This window comes from Capricornis sumatraensis, chromosome 23 (genome assembly GCF_032405125.1).
Source record: "Capricornis sumatraensis isolate serow.1 chromosome 23, serow.2, whole genome shotgun sequence".
NCBI lineage: Eukaryota > Metazoa > Chordata > Mammalia > Artiodactyla > Bovidae > Capricornis > Capricornis sumatraensis.
Window position 1 is genome coordinate 39,035,852 of NC_091091.1, and position 16,329 is coordinate 39,052,180.

General features: G+C 38.9%; 1 protein-coding gene across 1 annotated transcript in view; it reads right to left on the reverse strand.

Moving 5' to 3' along the window:
* Nucleotides 1-1,230: 1,230 nt before the first annotated feature.
* The window catches only part of CACUL1 (CDK2 associated cullin domain 1), a 64,900-nt gene continuing 49,801 nt past the window's right edge, over nt 1,231-16,329 (reverse strand). Inside the window, exons 5-9 of the mRNA XM_068961746.1 lie at nt 15,792-15,894; nt 13,267-13,356; nt 9,585-9,723; nt 1,701-1,744; nt 1,231-1,271 (exon numbers count right to left, since the gene is read on the reverse strand). Of these exons, the coding sequence (XP_068817847.1) occupies nt 1,231-1,271; nt 1,701-1,744; nt 9,585-9,723; nt 13,267-13,356; nt 15,792-15,894 (417 nt within the window). The remainder of the gene's footprint in view (nt 1,272-1,700; nt 1,745-9,584; nt 9,724-13,266; nt 13,357-15,791; nt 15,895-16,329) is intronic.

Sequence of the window (16,329 nt, forward strand, 5' to 3'; positions counted from 1 at the left end):
CACTGTGAGTGTATGGAAACAGAAAATCTAGCTTGGCCAGAGCCAGAAGGGAGCCTTAAAACAGCAGCGCTACTTCTTCTCTATGACCCTTGAATATAATCTTTTAAAAGATACAGACTGCAGACTTTTTAACGTACTTATCTCACCCATTTAAAATGAGACTGATCAGGAAAACCAAACTATAGATTATGTTTGGATTTAATAGCCGTATCTGCTTCCTAGAGCATCATAGGAACCAGCCTTGTCCACTGGGTAATTCTCAACAGTATTAAAAAGGGAGCTTTAGTGCTAAAGTACTGCCCAACCCTAAACTAGCATAATGCCAACACTACAGCAGCTGGGAGAGCCTGTTAAATGACAGAGGAATGGAAATGTTCTACAAGAGTTGGTCCCCAACATTTAACAAGAAAACACCACTGCGAGGCAGGGGGAAATCTGACCCGTGTGCAACATGTTTCTCTTTCCCCACTGATTTCAGCATCCTGCTATGAAGTCATACCCGACATCTTGGCGGGTCAGACTGTAATACCATCAGCTTTTTTGGGAAGTATTTGTGAGTTTGACAACATGGTCACAGAGCTTCAAAGTGCACAAAGCTCAAGGCACAGAGTAGAAAAGAGTTGTGAACTGATGGGGGTGGGGGGAGGGGAGGAGTTATATTGAAAGCAGAGTTAGCATTTTCCTGTAAGAAGACTTTCTAATGCTAAACAAAGACCAACTCTTTTTTTTTTTCAAGGGGGTCATTTTGGTTATGGGCGAAAAATACTGTATTTTGTAATGATCTGCTTGATTTTAAAGCAAAAGACATCTTGATGTGTGAAACCAATATGCCAAAGTGCTAAGTCCACAAATGAACAAAACAAGTGCTTTAAAAAAATTCTCCTGCTCTTGTATTTTTTGGAGGAAGCTGCTGATTTTGGCTGCCGGATCTCACTTAGCAATGGTCACTCTTCATGATGTGTGTTCCTCGCGGAATCTGTAGATAAACTCGTTAGAAGATTGTCCCATTTCAAAATCATCCCCAAGTCTAGCAGCAACTGTTTTGTTTTTGTTAGTTTTGTTTTGTTTTTTTTAAATTACAAACCAAAGTAAGAAGTCCAGCATCCTCTTCCAAGAACAGCTTGGTGACACGGCTCCTGAGTGTCTGCGGGACCCCCGCTGTGCTCTGAACACAGTCTCTGCAGCTCCAGTGTCCTCTTTTCAGGAAGTAAAGTACATTCAATACATTCACTATCTGTACCCTCTGGAACTTGCACAGGCTGATGAGCTGTCTGGGAAAAAAAAAAAAAAAAAACATTGGAAAAGGGAGAAGTATCAACAGCAGCCAGCATCTGATAATAGCAGAAATCTGCTTATGCAATACATACTTCTCACCCCTCTCCCAAAAGTAGATCAGGGAAAAAAAACCTCAAAACCATGTGGCTGTGAATGACGAGAAAGGGGACCATATCACCCAGAACTGAGTCTGGACACTTATCTCATTCTAGCGGAGACGAAAGAACTGGCAGCCTCTTGACAACTGCCTTAGAACTGCCACCAGCAACTGGGCTTCAGAGCTGCCACGGCTTATAGAACAGTCTGACCGTGACCATACCCAGTGCCCTTGGAGACCACCATCAAGAACTCTGTGGATATCACTATAGCCAGTGGCTACTTTATATCACAAAACCATCAAAGGTGTAAAGAGCATCATTACTTACTATAAGTCAACTCATCCCCAGCTCTCTTCCGGGACTGGTCACCTCTGGGGACAAGAAAAGAAGGAGTCAACAGAACTGACTGACATCTTCACACACCAAAGTAGAGGAGAAATGCATCAGCATCACTGATGATGGAAGTAGAGGTTTTTCAATGTTAACAACCTATTTTAAAATTGACATTAAACTTGTAAACAGCAGCTGAGTCACTTATAACCTGAATAGTCTTAGCTAAAAGAGACTACCTTTTAAATACAGGAAGCCATTAAATGAAGGAAGGATTATCTATAAAGAGGGGTCCTAGAAACTGGTTCAGACTAAACTGTTTGAAGAGAAATCTAGGCTCTATTAACAACATCCCTGGTGAATTGCATATAACAGGGCAAATTTCAACTATGAAATAGAACAAATCAAAATCTTCCCCTAAGAGCCCTATTATGGGATTGAAAACTGCTTAAAGCTTTTGAAAAAATCTCAGAAATCTTAATGAATACCCTTCTTGCAGACAGAACATGAACCTTTACATACAGTAACCAGTTCACCTTAAATACCTACAGTATTACCTAAATACCTATAGAAGTTCGAGGTCCACTTAAGAGATAGGAAAATAAGAGCTCTATGCTATTTGTAAATCCTCTGTTTGTCTCTGCGGTTTCTTAGACGACAGCCCAGACAAATGACTAAAATGCCTAAATAATGAGAAATAATAACCAGTCCACTAGCTTTTTCTTCCTCTGTCTCAGCAGCATTTACTCTGTTGACCCCCTCCCTCCTGAAACACTCCAAGTTCTGCCCAACGCTCTGTCCTTGGCCACTTTCTCTTCTCCTCCACGAATGTTCTCCTTAGTCTGGGAGAGTGGTCATACCAGTCCTGTGACTTGAAATATGATCCTTATGCCAATGGCTCCCAGATTTCTATCTCCAGCTCTGGTTCCCTCCTGACACTTCAGTCTCGTAAGGTCCAGATTTCTCATCGCCACTGTCACCTGGATGACTTCCACGTTCTGCAAATTTATCATGGCCAGAATGCATTCCACCCCCATGCCTTCCTCAGTAAATTGCACCACCATCCGCCCAACTACTCAGGCCCCAAACCCTAGCTCATCCTTGATTCCTCTCTTTGCCCCACTCTGGAGCATTCTGTCTCAAGACCTAACCCCAAATCAACCACTGCTCAACCCCACAGCTACACTGCCAATCCCAATCCACTATCACCTCTCCCCTATACCACTGCAAGATCTTAGAATTAGTCCAGGCAAGAGCCAGAGCTATCTTATGTTAAAAGCATGTTTAAGATGATTTCAAGTCTCTGAATAAAAGCCCTTCGGTGGCTTTCTATGACAGTTAAAAAAAAAAATCAACTCTAATTCAAATTTATTTTCCCAGCCCTGTGAGTTATGGCTCTTATCTACCTCTACCCATTTTCTCTCTCTGTTCACTATACATCAGCCACTCTGGCTTTCTTTCTGTCCCTTGGAAATGTTAGCACTTCTGTACTTTTTTCATACCTGCAACACTCTTCTCCCAAGTTAGCCACATGGCTATCTCCTTACTGTTTAGCTGGAATTCTCCTCAGGGGCATACATCACTAAGTGAGGGGAACAGCCCCTTGTGCATGCCCTAGTCAGGTACTCTCTATCCTATATTCCATCTCACTTTCTGTGTAGCACTCATTATTATTTGAAATAATTTGGTTACATGTTTGCTATTTATCTCCCAATAGCAGAGTATAAGCTCCATAAAAACAGAACTCTGCATGTCTTGTTCACCCAGTATCTAAGCGCAGAGTAGAAAACCAAAATATTTGCTGAATTAACAAAATAGTGCATAACTGATAAATAGCCTCCACAGATGGATTAAAATGCTAGCCCAAGTATTTATTTCATGCTTTTGTGTAATCTTCCAGATACCAAAGTCTCCCACTTTCTCTGGTTACGATCAAGACCAGGACAGAAACCTCTTGCTAAGCTGGATGAGGAGTCTTAAGGACCAAAAGAAAGAGAACACACCAAATGGTCTCTGAAGGACTTTTCTCTCACCAACTAGGTTTCGACAGCCTAACAAACTCTAAACAGATCCACCTAACGCTGCTTTTGAACACCTCTACTGTTAATGCACTGTTTGGCCAAAGCCGGCTGAGAGTCTTACAGTAGTATCATCACAGCTTTGTTGCTCTTCAGTCACTAAGTTGTGTCTGACTCTTTGACACCCAGCACAGCAGGACTGCAGTACAGCAGGCCTCCCTGTCCTTCAGTCTTTCCCAAAGTTTGTTCAAATTTATGTCCACTGAATTGGTGATGCTATATTACCATCTCATCCTCTGTTGCCCCCTTTCTCCTTTTCCCTTCAATCTTTCCCAGTATCAGGGTATTTTCCAAAGAGTCAGCTCTTTGCATCAGGTGGCCAAAGTACTGGAGTTTTAGCATCAGTCCTTCCAATGAATATTCAGGACTGATTTCCTTTAAGATGGACTGGTTGGGTCTCCTTGCTGTCCAAGGGACTCTCAAGAGTCTTCTCCAGCACCACAATTTCAAAAGCATCCATTATTTGGTGCTCAACCTTCTTTATGGTTCAACTCTCACATCCACATATGACTACTGCAAAAACCATAGGTTTAACTATACAGATCTTTGTTGGCAAAGTGATGTCTCTGCTTTTTATTATGCTGTTCAGGTTTGTCACAGCTTTCCTTCCAAGGAGTAAACATCTTTTAATTTCACGGCTGCAGTCAGCATGATTTAGGAGTCTAAGAAAATAAAATCTGTCACTGTTTTCACTTTTTCCCCTTCTATTTGCCATGAAGTGATAGGACTGTGTGCCATGATCTTAGTTTTTTGAAGGCTGAGTTTTAAGCCAGCTTTTTCACTCTCCCCTTTCACCTTCATCAAGAAATTTTTTAGTTCTTCTTCACTTTTGCCATTAGAGTGGTATCACTGGCATATTTGAGGTTATTGACATTTCTTCCAGCAATTGTGATTACAGCTTGTGATTCATCCAGCCTGGCATTTCACATGATGTACTCTGCAGAGTGATAATATATAACCTAGATGTACTCCTTTGCCAATTTTGAACCAGTCCGTTGTTCCATGTCTGGTTCTAACTGTTGCTTCTTGACCTGCATATAGGTTTCTCAGAAGACAAGTTAAGGTGGTCTGGTATTCCCATCTTTTTAAGAATTTTCCAGTTTGCTGTGATCCACACAATCAAAGGCTTTAATGTAATCAGTGAAGCAGAAGTAGATGTTTTCCTGGAATTCCCTTGCTTTTTCTGTTCTGTGCGTGGTCTCTCAGTCATGTCCGACTCTCAGGCTCCTCTGTCCATGGGGATTCTCCCGGCAATACTGGAGTGGGTCGCCATGCCCTCCTCCAGGGAATCTTCCCAACCCAGGGATCGGACCCAAGTCTCCTGCACTGCAGGTGGCTTCTTTACCAGCTGAGCTACAAGGCAAGCCCTTCCTTTCTCTATGATCAACACATGTTGGCAATTTGATCTCTGGTTCCTCTGCCTCTTCTAAACCCAGCTTGTACATCTGGAAGTTCTCAGTTCATGTATGGCTGAAGCCTAGCTTGAAGGATTTTGAGTGTTACTTTGGTAGCATGTGAAATGAACGCAATTGTACAGTAGTGTGAACATTCTTTGGCATTGCCCTTCTTTGGGACTGAAATGAAATCAGGTCATGAGTTCCTGATTACCAAATTCAGGCTTAAATTGAAGAAAATAGGGAAAATCACTACACCATTCAGGTATGACCTAAATCTAATCCCTTATGATAATACAGTGGAGGTGACAAAATAGATTCAAGGGATTAGAGCTGGTAGACAGAGTGCCTGAAGAACTATGAAGAGAGGTACATAACATCATCAAAGCAGCATTCACCAAATACTCTGAAACAAGTAAATTAATGCTGATCAAAAAGGAAGACACAGGATGGATCTTGAATTTGGAACTTACACTTCTATAAACAAACTTCATTCCCACCCTTCCAAAATTTTTTTAAAAAATGAAACACGTTAAAATAACAGGAGAAAAATACAGGTATGAAAACAACAGGAGGCACAAAGAATGTCAGTATGATGTACGTGAGGCTGTTAAACCACTATCTGATAACACTATTAAGTCAGCTGCCCTCAACCAGACCCAGGCTACTACTGAAAAAGCCCCGATCCTGGAGTGACCGTCTCAGCTAAATGAACAATACCCCTAACAAGGTTCTACTTTGTCCAAGAAATCCAGGTAATAATCACTCGGCAAGAATGGTTTACTTGCCTTTAAAAGCTATTTGGCGCATGCTTTAAAGAGGCCCATAGATGGGTTTGAATGAGGCTGCTCCATCTGAGGGCCTGCGTGTTAGAAGTTCCCTAGTGAGCTTCATCTTCCATAATGTAATCTTTGACAACAGCAGACAACAACCTGCCCTTCCCCCAATAAGCAATTCAACTATGCAGGTAACATGATTAAAAAAAATAAAAATACTGCTTTTAGCTGGTATGTTACTTCTAGCTTTGAAATAAGTCCATACTGTATTTCTATGCACCTAAAGATGCTTCACATAAACTCCGACTCAAGTAAGCATATGTCCATTAACTACAAAGACAATATATTTGACAATATTCACTATTTTAAAACATTTCAAAGACTGTGCCAACCACATTAAAGCAATGCACTGTCATACCCTACATCATGTCAATGGGATACAGCCTTATATGAAAAAATAGCTTGCAAAGCTGAACAGGAATCATGTGACTGGCTAGACACAAACCATAAAACAATTGCTCATATGAACGCTGCCAGTAACAGAATTTTTGTTAGACAGCTTATATGATATTTTTTGCATCAGTGGACACCATTTCTTCAAAACAATTCTAGCCAAATAATGATCAAAGGCAGCATCAAGTTTGGCAGGAGCAGAGTATGGAAGGTCCAGACACAAGTGCTGGAAGCACAGGTCACTGCCGTCAGCTGCTAAGTAGATGGTGTGTGCACACCCTTTCTGACTGGTCTGAGCCAGCCCAGCAGTTCAGAATGTCCGCTGAAGGCAGGTCCTACTCTGTGCAAATCACCCAACAGAGTAAGTCATGAGGCAGCCTTTAAGCTTCAGAATAAATGTAGAATAATATGTTAACAGAAATAGCTCAACTCAGTTTGTAAAATAAAACATTTTTATCATCTTTTGGAATACTATGTTTAAATTTTACATGAATGAAAGCACCTGACCATCCTGACCTTATTAGAACAGTGCCAGGCTAGTCCTTCATGTTCAAAGGCAATGTTACCTGAGATTATTTATCGAGTCAGTGCCTCAACTCATCCCAAGCAGATTTTACCTAAGAGCGAGGACACACCAAACGGTCCTGCACTACTACTGTTCTCCTACTCCAGCTCGAAAATTAGGACGAGGAAAACATCTCTGGATGTGTTCCACACTCTTCTGTAACGTGAATTCAGTGTTCAGAGAAATCTACAAGAGCTATCTTCCCACACTGCTTCACAGAAATAAAAGCCTTCAGAGAGCTGTTTGTTAAAAGCATCAACAAGCTCATCCCTAAAATTAAAAGCGAACATTCAAATATAACATGGGGAAAAAAAGCATAAAATAATTCAAAATTATGGTGAGCCTAGGAAAAAACGTAAGAGCTATACTGAGTTTATTCTGCATTAATTTTTAAAACATTTCAAGAAAAAACTTGTAGCTATAATTCAGAATGCATAAGCCATAAAGAAAAAACTTGATAAAGTTAGTTACATAAACTTCCACATGACTTCAAATAAAACAAACAAACAAACAAAAAACCCACCATAAGCAAAGTCAAAAGAAACTGAGAAAAAAACTGTCATTTTGGGCAAACAATCTCTTCACTATAGAAAGAGATCCTAGAAACCAAGAAAAAAAGACTAACAATCAAACAGAAAAATGAGCAAAAAAGCAGAAACCGTTTACAGGAAAGAAATACAAACACAGGACAATATGCTCAGCCTCATTCATAATAAGAGAAACACAAATGAAACTAACTCTGAGTAATTATTTTTCACCTTCCAGATTGGCAGTGTGAACAACATAATCCATAGGGAAGGACGTGAAGAACAGGCACTTCGCTTAGTGAATGCGCAAACTGGCTCAGTCCCCTATGGACTGCTGTATGCAATATTAATCAAAATTACCACTGCATTTACTCTTGACTCAGCAATCTAACTTAAGGGAATTTACTCTCCAAACATACTGACAACCAGTATGAAAATTATGCATGCAGCATTCTCTGTAACAGCAAAAAGACTGGAAATGATTCAATTTGCCATCTATAGGGGACTGGTTAAATAAGTTATACTACATCTACACAACAGAATGTGTAAGACAGGAATAAAACTAAGAATATTGTGCTTGCTTATATCTGTATATGATATAAACACTGGAGGGGCTCACACGAAACTAATAAAAAATGGTTACCTAATAGTAGAGAGCAGACAGGGAAACAGGCGGGAGTAAAACTTTTCAGTGTATGCTTTTTAATATCTTTATTTTTTAAAAAAAAACCTGTATCAGCTCTTCAAAACTGAGTAAGTAAAATTACTATAGCATTAAATGGCCTCATTCTGTGTATGAAAATAGTATCACGGTTAGGAATACTACAGTTGATGTCAGAAGACACCGGACCACTGGACATCAGGGAGAAAAGCCAGCTGTTGGCACGCAGACTCTCCCACAGCCTTTTGTTCCTCTCTCACTTGCCAGAGAAGGTGGGCTCGTGGGCCTGTCTACATAGCTTCCTTCTGACAGCTGACCGAGCCCTTCCAGTGTCAGCTGCCCACGAGGTGGATAATGATCGGTGGGTTACTCGGTAGCCCCTCTACCACGTGAATACAGATGCCATCAGGACACAAAGGGAATAAATGCCAACCCATGGGCCAACAAAGAACAAAGGATCTGCTTTCTTTTCTAACTGGTGCTGAAATAAGAAACTTAGAAACAGTGATCTTGATCAAGGCTGGTGTTCTGAGACTGAATGTGGCCTCAGAAACTGTGAAAGAGTGTGGCCATCCCCTGCCCAAGCCAGAGAAATGAGTCAATACCCAACCACTCTATGTGGTCACAACTACGCCTCAGGGAGGAACCCAGGTGTCTTTCTCTCCACAACTTTCTCCCTTTAATGTGAGGGATTCAAAGAAGAGAAGACATGCAACCGTGCTAAGGAGAGGGGAAGGATTATGAAAATTATGAAGTTCAATTATACCCTCCAATGATCTGATTACAGAACAGGGTGCTTTCCCATGAGGAATCACAAAATTTTTGCATAATTTTTGTTGAAAATACACACTTTGAAAGATTTTCTGGGATAAAGCCAGGATACTGAATTGCAACTTTCAGAAACATTTGCAAAGTGTTTATATCAAAATCAAGGGAGGTGAATTTTGTGGACACATAAAAGTGATACCCTACTTTTTAAGAAGAAACGACTAGAATTTAGTGGAAAATATGGAAATATGAAAAACACAATCTAAAGCCTCCCTATCAGTTTAGTCATAAAACTAATCCTTTGCTAGTTTAGTCATAAATGTACCTTATAACTGATCATAAAATTTGACAAGGTTTTTCCAAATATTCAAAATGAGTATAATAAGAGGATCAAAGTTGGAAGAGCTCTTCGGAGGCTGCCCAGACTAACTGCCCACCAGATGAGAAATTCCTTCTTCAAAATCTACTTAAGAGCAGCTCCCATAAAGTCAAAACCCAGCTTCAACACTTTCACAAACAAGAAGCTCACCACCTCAGCACTGGCCCTATCGGTGGGTAGATGTCTCCCATTCTAAGAACCTGGAGTCCCTCCCCACTACCAAGCCAAACTGGCCTAAGGAAATGGATACATTTTATCATGAAAGGAAATTAAAACTTGCCTCGTGAAACCATTCTGTATAAGTTCTCTTTGAAGCTTCTGATCTTGAGCAGCATATTCAGACAGTTCAGACTCCACCGCACGAGGGAGAATGTTTGGAATAAATTTAGAAAATAGAGTCGGAGCCATCTGAACCCACTCTGTGAGGGAAGAAAAAGATTCATTAAGGAAATCATATAATTTAAATAGAAAAGGAAAAGTTTTCTTCCCAAAGAACAAGATTATAAATTAAACCAAACTTAAAGTGGGGAAAAAATTAGTGCAACCCCTCTGATAAAGAGGTTAAGTTTCTTTTCTAAATGGAATCTACAGAAAGAGGATATTTTACATTTTACTGATTTAACCAAATTTAACAAAAAATCCCTAGAGAATTTTTGAATGAACCGTCTCAAAAATTCTAAATGTGGAAGAAAACACGAGGGAAATAAGCAAAGAATTCTGGGCAGGAGGGACTTCGAAAGAAAAGATTTGGTGGAAATACTTAGCCCTGTGGAACATTAATTAAAAAAATACACTGGCCTAAGAACAGAACAGTAAGTGAAGTAATAAGCAGACATATTTTTAAAGTACCATAAAAATGGGGAGGGAGGTAGGAGAGATGACAGGTAAGTACTTTTAAAATATAAACCAACTTTGACTCACATTAAATTATAGCAAATTAAACATATATAATGGTGAAAAAAAGAGAATTAACTGGTAATCAAACTATTAAGGAAAAGATAAAAGATCAAGAGAATAATCTATAGGAAAAAATTCATTCATCAAAATAAATAGACAAAAAGAACTCTAAGGAAAATGTCTGCATTAGACATGACAAAGATAAATTAAAATCTTTACTATAAAGCATTTCATCAAATCAGATACTCTACCCCTTACTCAGTGAACACTAAATATAAATACTGCCACTCTGTGTCCTCTTGGATTATTTTAATCTAGTCCTTTCAAATTTTCCCTTTTGGATATATACATACAGGCTTTCCCAGGTGGCACTAGTGGTCAAGAACCCAACTGCCAATGCAGGGGCTGAACCCAACACATGCCTAAGAGACATGTGTTCAATCCCTGGTTCAGGAAGATCCCCTGGAGGAGAGCATGGCAACCCACTCCAATATCTTTGCCTGGAGAATCCCATGGACAGAGGAGCCTGGTGAGCTACAGTTCATAGGGTTGCACAGAGTAGAACATGACTGAAAGGACTTAGCATGCATGTGCACGTGTGTGCATATGTGTGTGTGTGCTCGCTGTATATATCAAAACCCATAAAATTTGAATGCTGTATTTAATCCAGCATGCTCACTTTAAAAACTGTAATCTAAGTAAACAACTCTAAATCAGAAAAACAAAGCAAAACACATTTAATGCTATGCAATGTTGGATCACTGGCAAGTTAAAATAAAAAATGCCTAATAAGAGAAGGGCTAAACTAGAGATGGTGAAAAACAAACAACAAAAAAACCAAGCACCACAAACACTATCAAGGTGATCCAATCACCCTTTGTACAAATTCATGTCAAAATGTTCTCAACAGTGTCCCTTTTTCTAGCTCAGTTCAGATGGCTTTAAACCCTGGGGAACCACTAACCCATAAGCCAGAGAAGGCAAGAAGTCAAACCAGTCTTACATTTTACAGAACTCCAGGCAATCATTAAAATGAAGATAAAAAAACAATGAAAAGTGTTTGTATTAAATGAAGAAGAGCAAGATGGGATCATGGGAACTATTCCTAGTGAGCTTCTAAAGACTAGATGGAAACACATTTAAATAACAGATGTCATCAGAATCTCCAAGGACTAGGGCCCAGGAATCTACAGTTTAACAAACCTTTATGGGTGATTCAGATGCATCCATTATATAAAAATCAGCACTACTGTAATGAAAGGAACCTTTACATTTAAAATTCAACTTTTAAAATATTTTAACCTTAATCTGTCAGGTGAATAAAACTGCTTTAACAAACTAGGAAGACAATGGGTACTGGCAAGACGAATAAATGTCAAAATAAGTTTAAGAGTATCTCAGAAAATAGCTAGGACAGCAAAAGGTTCGTCTGTGATAAAATTCACCTTTTCAAAAGAACAATTCTCAAATACAGAATTCTCCTCACTAGTAGTACAAATCCTATTACAAGAGCTCAAATCTGGATAAAAATAGTATTTGGATAAACATGGATCTGCAAGTTTTTCTACCCTTAGTAACTAGTTTTATTCTGTAATTTTGTTACTAATGATAAAAGCCAGAGCTGATAAAGCTGCTTACTTTGGAGGCAGAATTTAGAAATCTGTCATGCTGTACTTGGATGTCTTTCAAAATAAAAGAAAAATGTCATTCATAATCTAGCACTAAAAGAAAAATTCATGAGTTACTTTCACCACACTTAGCAAAGTGAAATTTAAAATTCTAAGAAACTAGAAAAAGAAATTCATCAGTTTATTGGACACAGGCAATACTTTTAATTTTATATAAATAATTATTCTGTAGGAATAATATGTCTAAAAATTATGAAGATTAGAGCAAGAACTTACTCCAATTTAAGTAACATTACATTTGAATACTCTAGAAATCACTAATTGTTTAAAGTAGCCTGAGAAAGAAGGTACTTCTGGTAGATCACAGTCTATCCCTAATATAGTTTTTACTTGGTTTCCAATTTGGTAAGCTAAATTCTGCTATATCTTTTAAATTAAGTAAATTATTCAGATATAAGTCCATTAAAATAACCCCTGGACCCAAATGAAAAATAGTAACAGCAGTTAATAGTAGCATGCTTACAACATTATCAGGTACTATATTAAGTTTGTTAGATCCTGTTTTATTTCATTCAATCGTCAAGTGACAAGAATTTCACAAAAAGATAATTACTGTCAAAAAGGCATCCTTTAAGTTTCTAGATTGGCAAGTATTTTTCTTTTTTTTTTCTCTTTCTTTCTTTCTTAAGTAGCAAGAGTTTATTAAGCAGAGAGAAAGTACACTCCCAAGAAAGTATGAGAGAGACTCTGAAAACCATAAGCAGTCAGAAAACAATTTTCTACCCTGAACTTTGGCAATCTCTGTACTATGGACATTTTTTAACTGGCTAGACCACTGGGATAAATTTGAGGTGCTGGGTTATAAACAGAAATATATGTATAAAAGCATCTGGAGAATCCTTTAAATTCAGGGTTTTTACTATAAGACATATATATCAAGATAACTTACAAACCATGCCTTGAACACAGTGATCTTTGATTTTTGGTTCTGCTATTCTATCTCCCTCCTCAAAATATCCTTGAAATGACTATAATTTTATCAGAACTTCTAGATTCCGTGCAAGATATATAACAGGCCTTACAAGATGGAGCTGTGAATGCGTGTGCCTGGGCATATTTACAGTATGAGGCAGAAGCAAAGGAGAACCTAACAGAAAAAGAGATTCATGCCAGGCACAAGACTCAACTGCATCTAAAGTGTCTCCTACAAACTACTGCTGTATTCCCTTAACTATCTGCTTTTCACTAGTATACAAAGACTTCCAGGTGAGATTCTGAGTTTACATTTCACAGTAATGAGTATCGACTCAACTTTCTTCTGTAACAAACCCAAATACCATTAAGCCTCAGAAAACATAGAGAAACACTATCCTCTCACAAATCAGGCTGGAATTGCCGTAAACAAATCTAACCCCTAAACAAATGATGAATGTTTACCTGGTCTGAGAGTATACAGGCCTTTCACAATATTTGCCATAGTTGAAGGTGTGACCTGAAATGGTGTTGACTGGGCTTCTAAAAGTAAAGCTGAAATAAAGAGAAAACGGGTTATAAAAATGCTGCAACTCTTACTGATTGTCAAAGCTTCATTTTCTATCACCAATTCACCCAAAGACTGAAGGATAAACAAGGTTAAGAAAAGAACAGCTTAAGAGGGCAAACCAAGTATTTATACACTAAATTTCTTCTTTTAAAAAATTAATCCATCACAGTCGAGTTCCATCTACCAAGTAAATATCTGAATGTCTGTTGAAACACTGACAGAAATGATTCAATTGATGGAGGTTCTGAAAATAAGCAAAGCTTTATTAAGGCAACAGTACTGATGGTACTTAAGTGCTGCTGCTGCTGCTAAGTCGCTTCAGTCATGTCCAACTCTGTGCGACCCCACAGACGGCAGGCAAGGCTCCTCTGTCCCTGGGATTCTCCAGGCAAGAACATTGGAGTGGGTTGCCATTTCCTTCTCCAATGCATGAAAGTGAAAGGTGAAAGTGAAGTCGCTCAGTCATGCCTGCCTCTTAGCGACCCCATGGACTGCAGCCTACCAGGTTCCTCCGTCCATGGGCTTTTCCAGGTAAGGGTACTGGAGTGGGTTGCCATTACCTTCTCTGGGTACTTAAGTGAGTGAGCTATGAATACTTTGCATTAAGTTCATGATTTAAAACACTTACATTTGGGGAATGAAAGTTCTCTAACTCCCTCAATCATTTTCCTTTCCCCCAAATCACCATATATTAACTAACAAATACTCATGAAACTTGGTGTAATTTTAGTCTAAGCCAGGCTTGTCAAATTATTAAATTGTTTTTTCTATTCATACCTTTTTAAAAATGGAAATGCCATCTCACTTGTTCAACATTTCTGTAGTTTCAAACATGCAATGTGTGTTACATTTGAATTCATGTATTGAAGGCCACAGGGTCACTGGTTCTAGTTTTTCCTTCTGATTTTATCATCGGCAGATAGTTATAATTTTGAATGGCATAGATAAATTTAAAGGCTAACAAATGGTAGGCACTGCAGAAAAATCATGTCTTAAAAAAGAAATGTTTAAAAATTGAAATTCTAGATTTTAGTTTCTTGGACTCTCTTCTACTCTACTAATTTCAACATGACCCCAGACTCTGTCTCTGTTAATTCATCTTTCTACTTCTGGACCAATCATTTGGCTTTCAGTAAGTCTTGAAAGTGAAAGTCGCTTAGTCGTGTCCGACTCTGTGAGCCCATGGACTATACAGTCCATGGAATTCTCCAGGCCAGAACACTGGAGTAGGTAGCTTTTCCCCTCTCCAAGGGATCTTCCAATCCAGGGATCAAACCCAGGTCTCCTGCATCGCAGGCAGATTCTTTACCAGCTGAGTCACAAGGGAAGCCCAAGAACACTGGCGTGGGTAACCTAGCCTTTCTCCAAGGTATCTTCCTGACCCAGGAATTGAACCAGGGTCTCCTGCATTGTAGGCTGCAGTCCATGGGGTCGCAAAGAGTCGGACACGACTGAGCAACTTCACTTTCACCTTTCACTTTCATGCATTGGAGAAGGATATGGCAACCCACTCCAGTGTTCTTGCCTGGAGAATCCCAGGGATGGGGGAGCCTGGTAGGCTGCCTTCTATGGGGTCACAGAGTCAGACACGACTGAAATGACTTAGTAGCAGCAGCTCCTGCATTGCAGGTGCATTCTTTACCAACTGAGCTATCGTCTTATTCCCAACTAACTCTACAGGTTCAATCACATAGTCATTATGTCATCAAATACATACATTTGCAAAAAACCTCTACATAACTAAAACCACCTATATCAAACTTGATACCTATATAAGGAAATGATAAATTCACAGTTTAAACATAAAATGAATACAGATTTGGGATGAATTCATTGAAAATAATCACATGCAGTTACAAAAAGATATAACATTTCAATAAAATCCTCTCCACTTAAAATTGTTTATAGAAAGTCTTTAAAAAGTAAACTTTTCTAGTTGAACTCCCCTTTTAAGTAAAACAAAATGGGAATTTGAGGGAGTCATAGCTTGAGAGAAGGGACAAACATGTATTTAATTCTCATAAGCTTTAACTTTTTTAATAAAAATAAGGAAACTGAGAGGATACTGTGCTATTTCAAAATATTAACATTATCCTTCTAGAATTACCGGTAACAAAATTATGGGCAAATGAACTCCTTAATATTAGTAATATTTCCCCCAATGTCAGAGGAAAACAAAAGAGGCAGCAAGTATCACTCCCAGCTATGAAGGCACTGTTCAGAGCCTGGCTTCTCCCAGCTCACTGGGTGACCTTCAAGTCACATTTCAATTCCTCAGTGTCCCGCTATAGAATGAGGCTTTAACTTCTTGTGATATGATTCGCAAGATGTTAACACTGGGGTTCAGAAGCCAATGCTCTCTGACTCAAAAAGGAAAACTTGCTGGTGTCACGTCATCCCTCCAAGACGGAACACTTACGCATTAGGCTGTAAATGTGCTTTTCTGCAACATGTTCGGTAAACAGCTTTATAAGGTCATCTTTTAAGTCTCTGTTAAGCTTGGTTTCGATGTAAAACTTATTCTGAAATGGAAAACAAGTCATTTTTCAGGGCATCAATTAGAGGGAAATAATTAGTCTAATGAACTGAGGCACTAAAAAATAATTTTAGGAAACAATTCATAAAAGCATCAATTAAAACATAAAAGACCAACATCAGAAAAACAACAGCTCTGTCACTATTATAGTCTTCCTAACATGGGAGTTTAGAGCACATAGAGATAAAATGCTATAAATCATATAAAAGAACATGGGAAGATACTCAGCATTAACTAGACAGAGATGTAATGGACCATATCATATGACAAGCACTTAACATGCTCTTTTATATGACCACATCATCATGTAAAGGCAATACCAGGAAACACAAGTGATAGGTATGCTATTTAAAAATCCAGGCTTAAAGCAGGCAGTGGGCATGCACCGGTTGACTCCCCTACATTCCACTTCAATGACTAG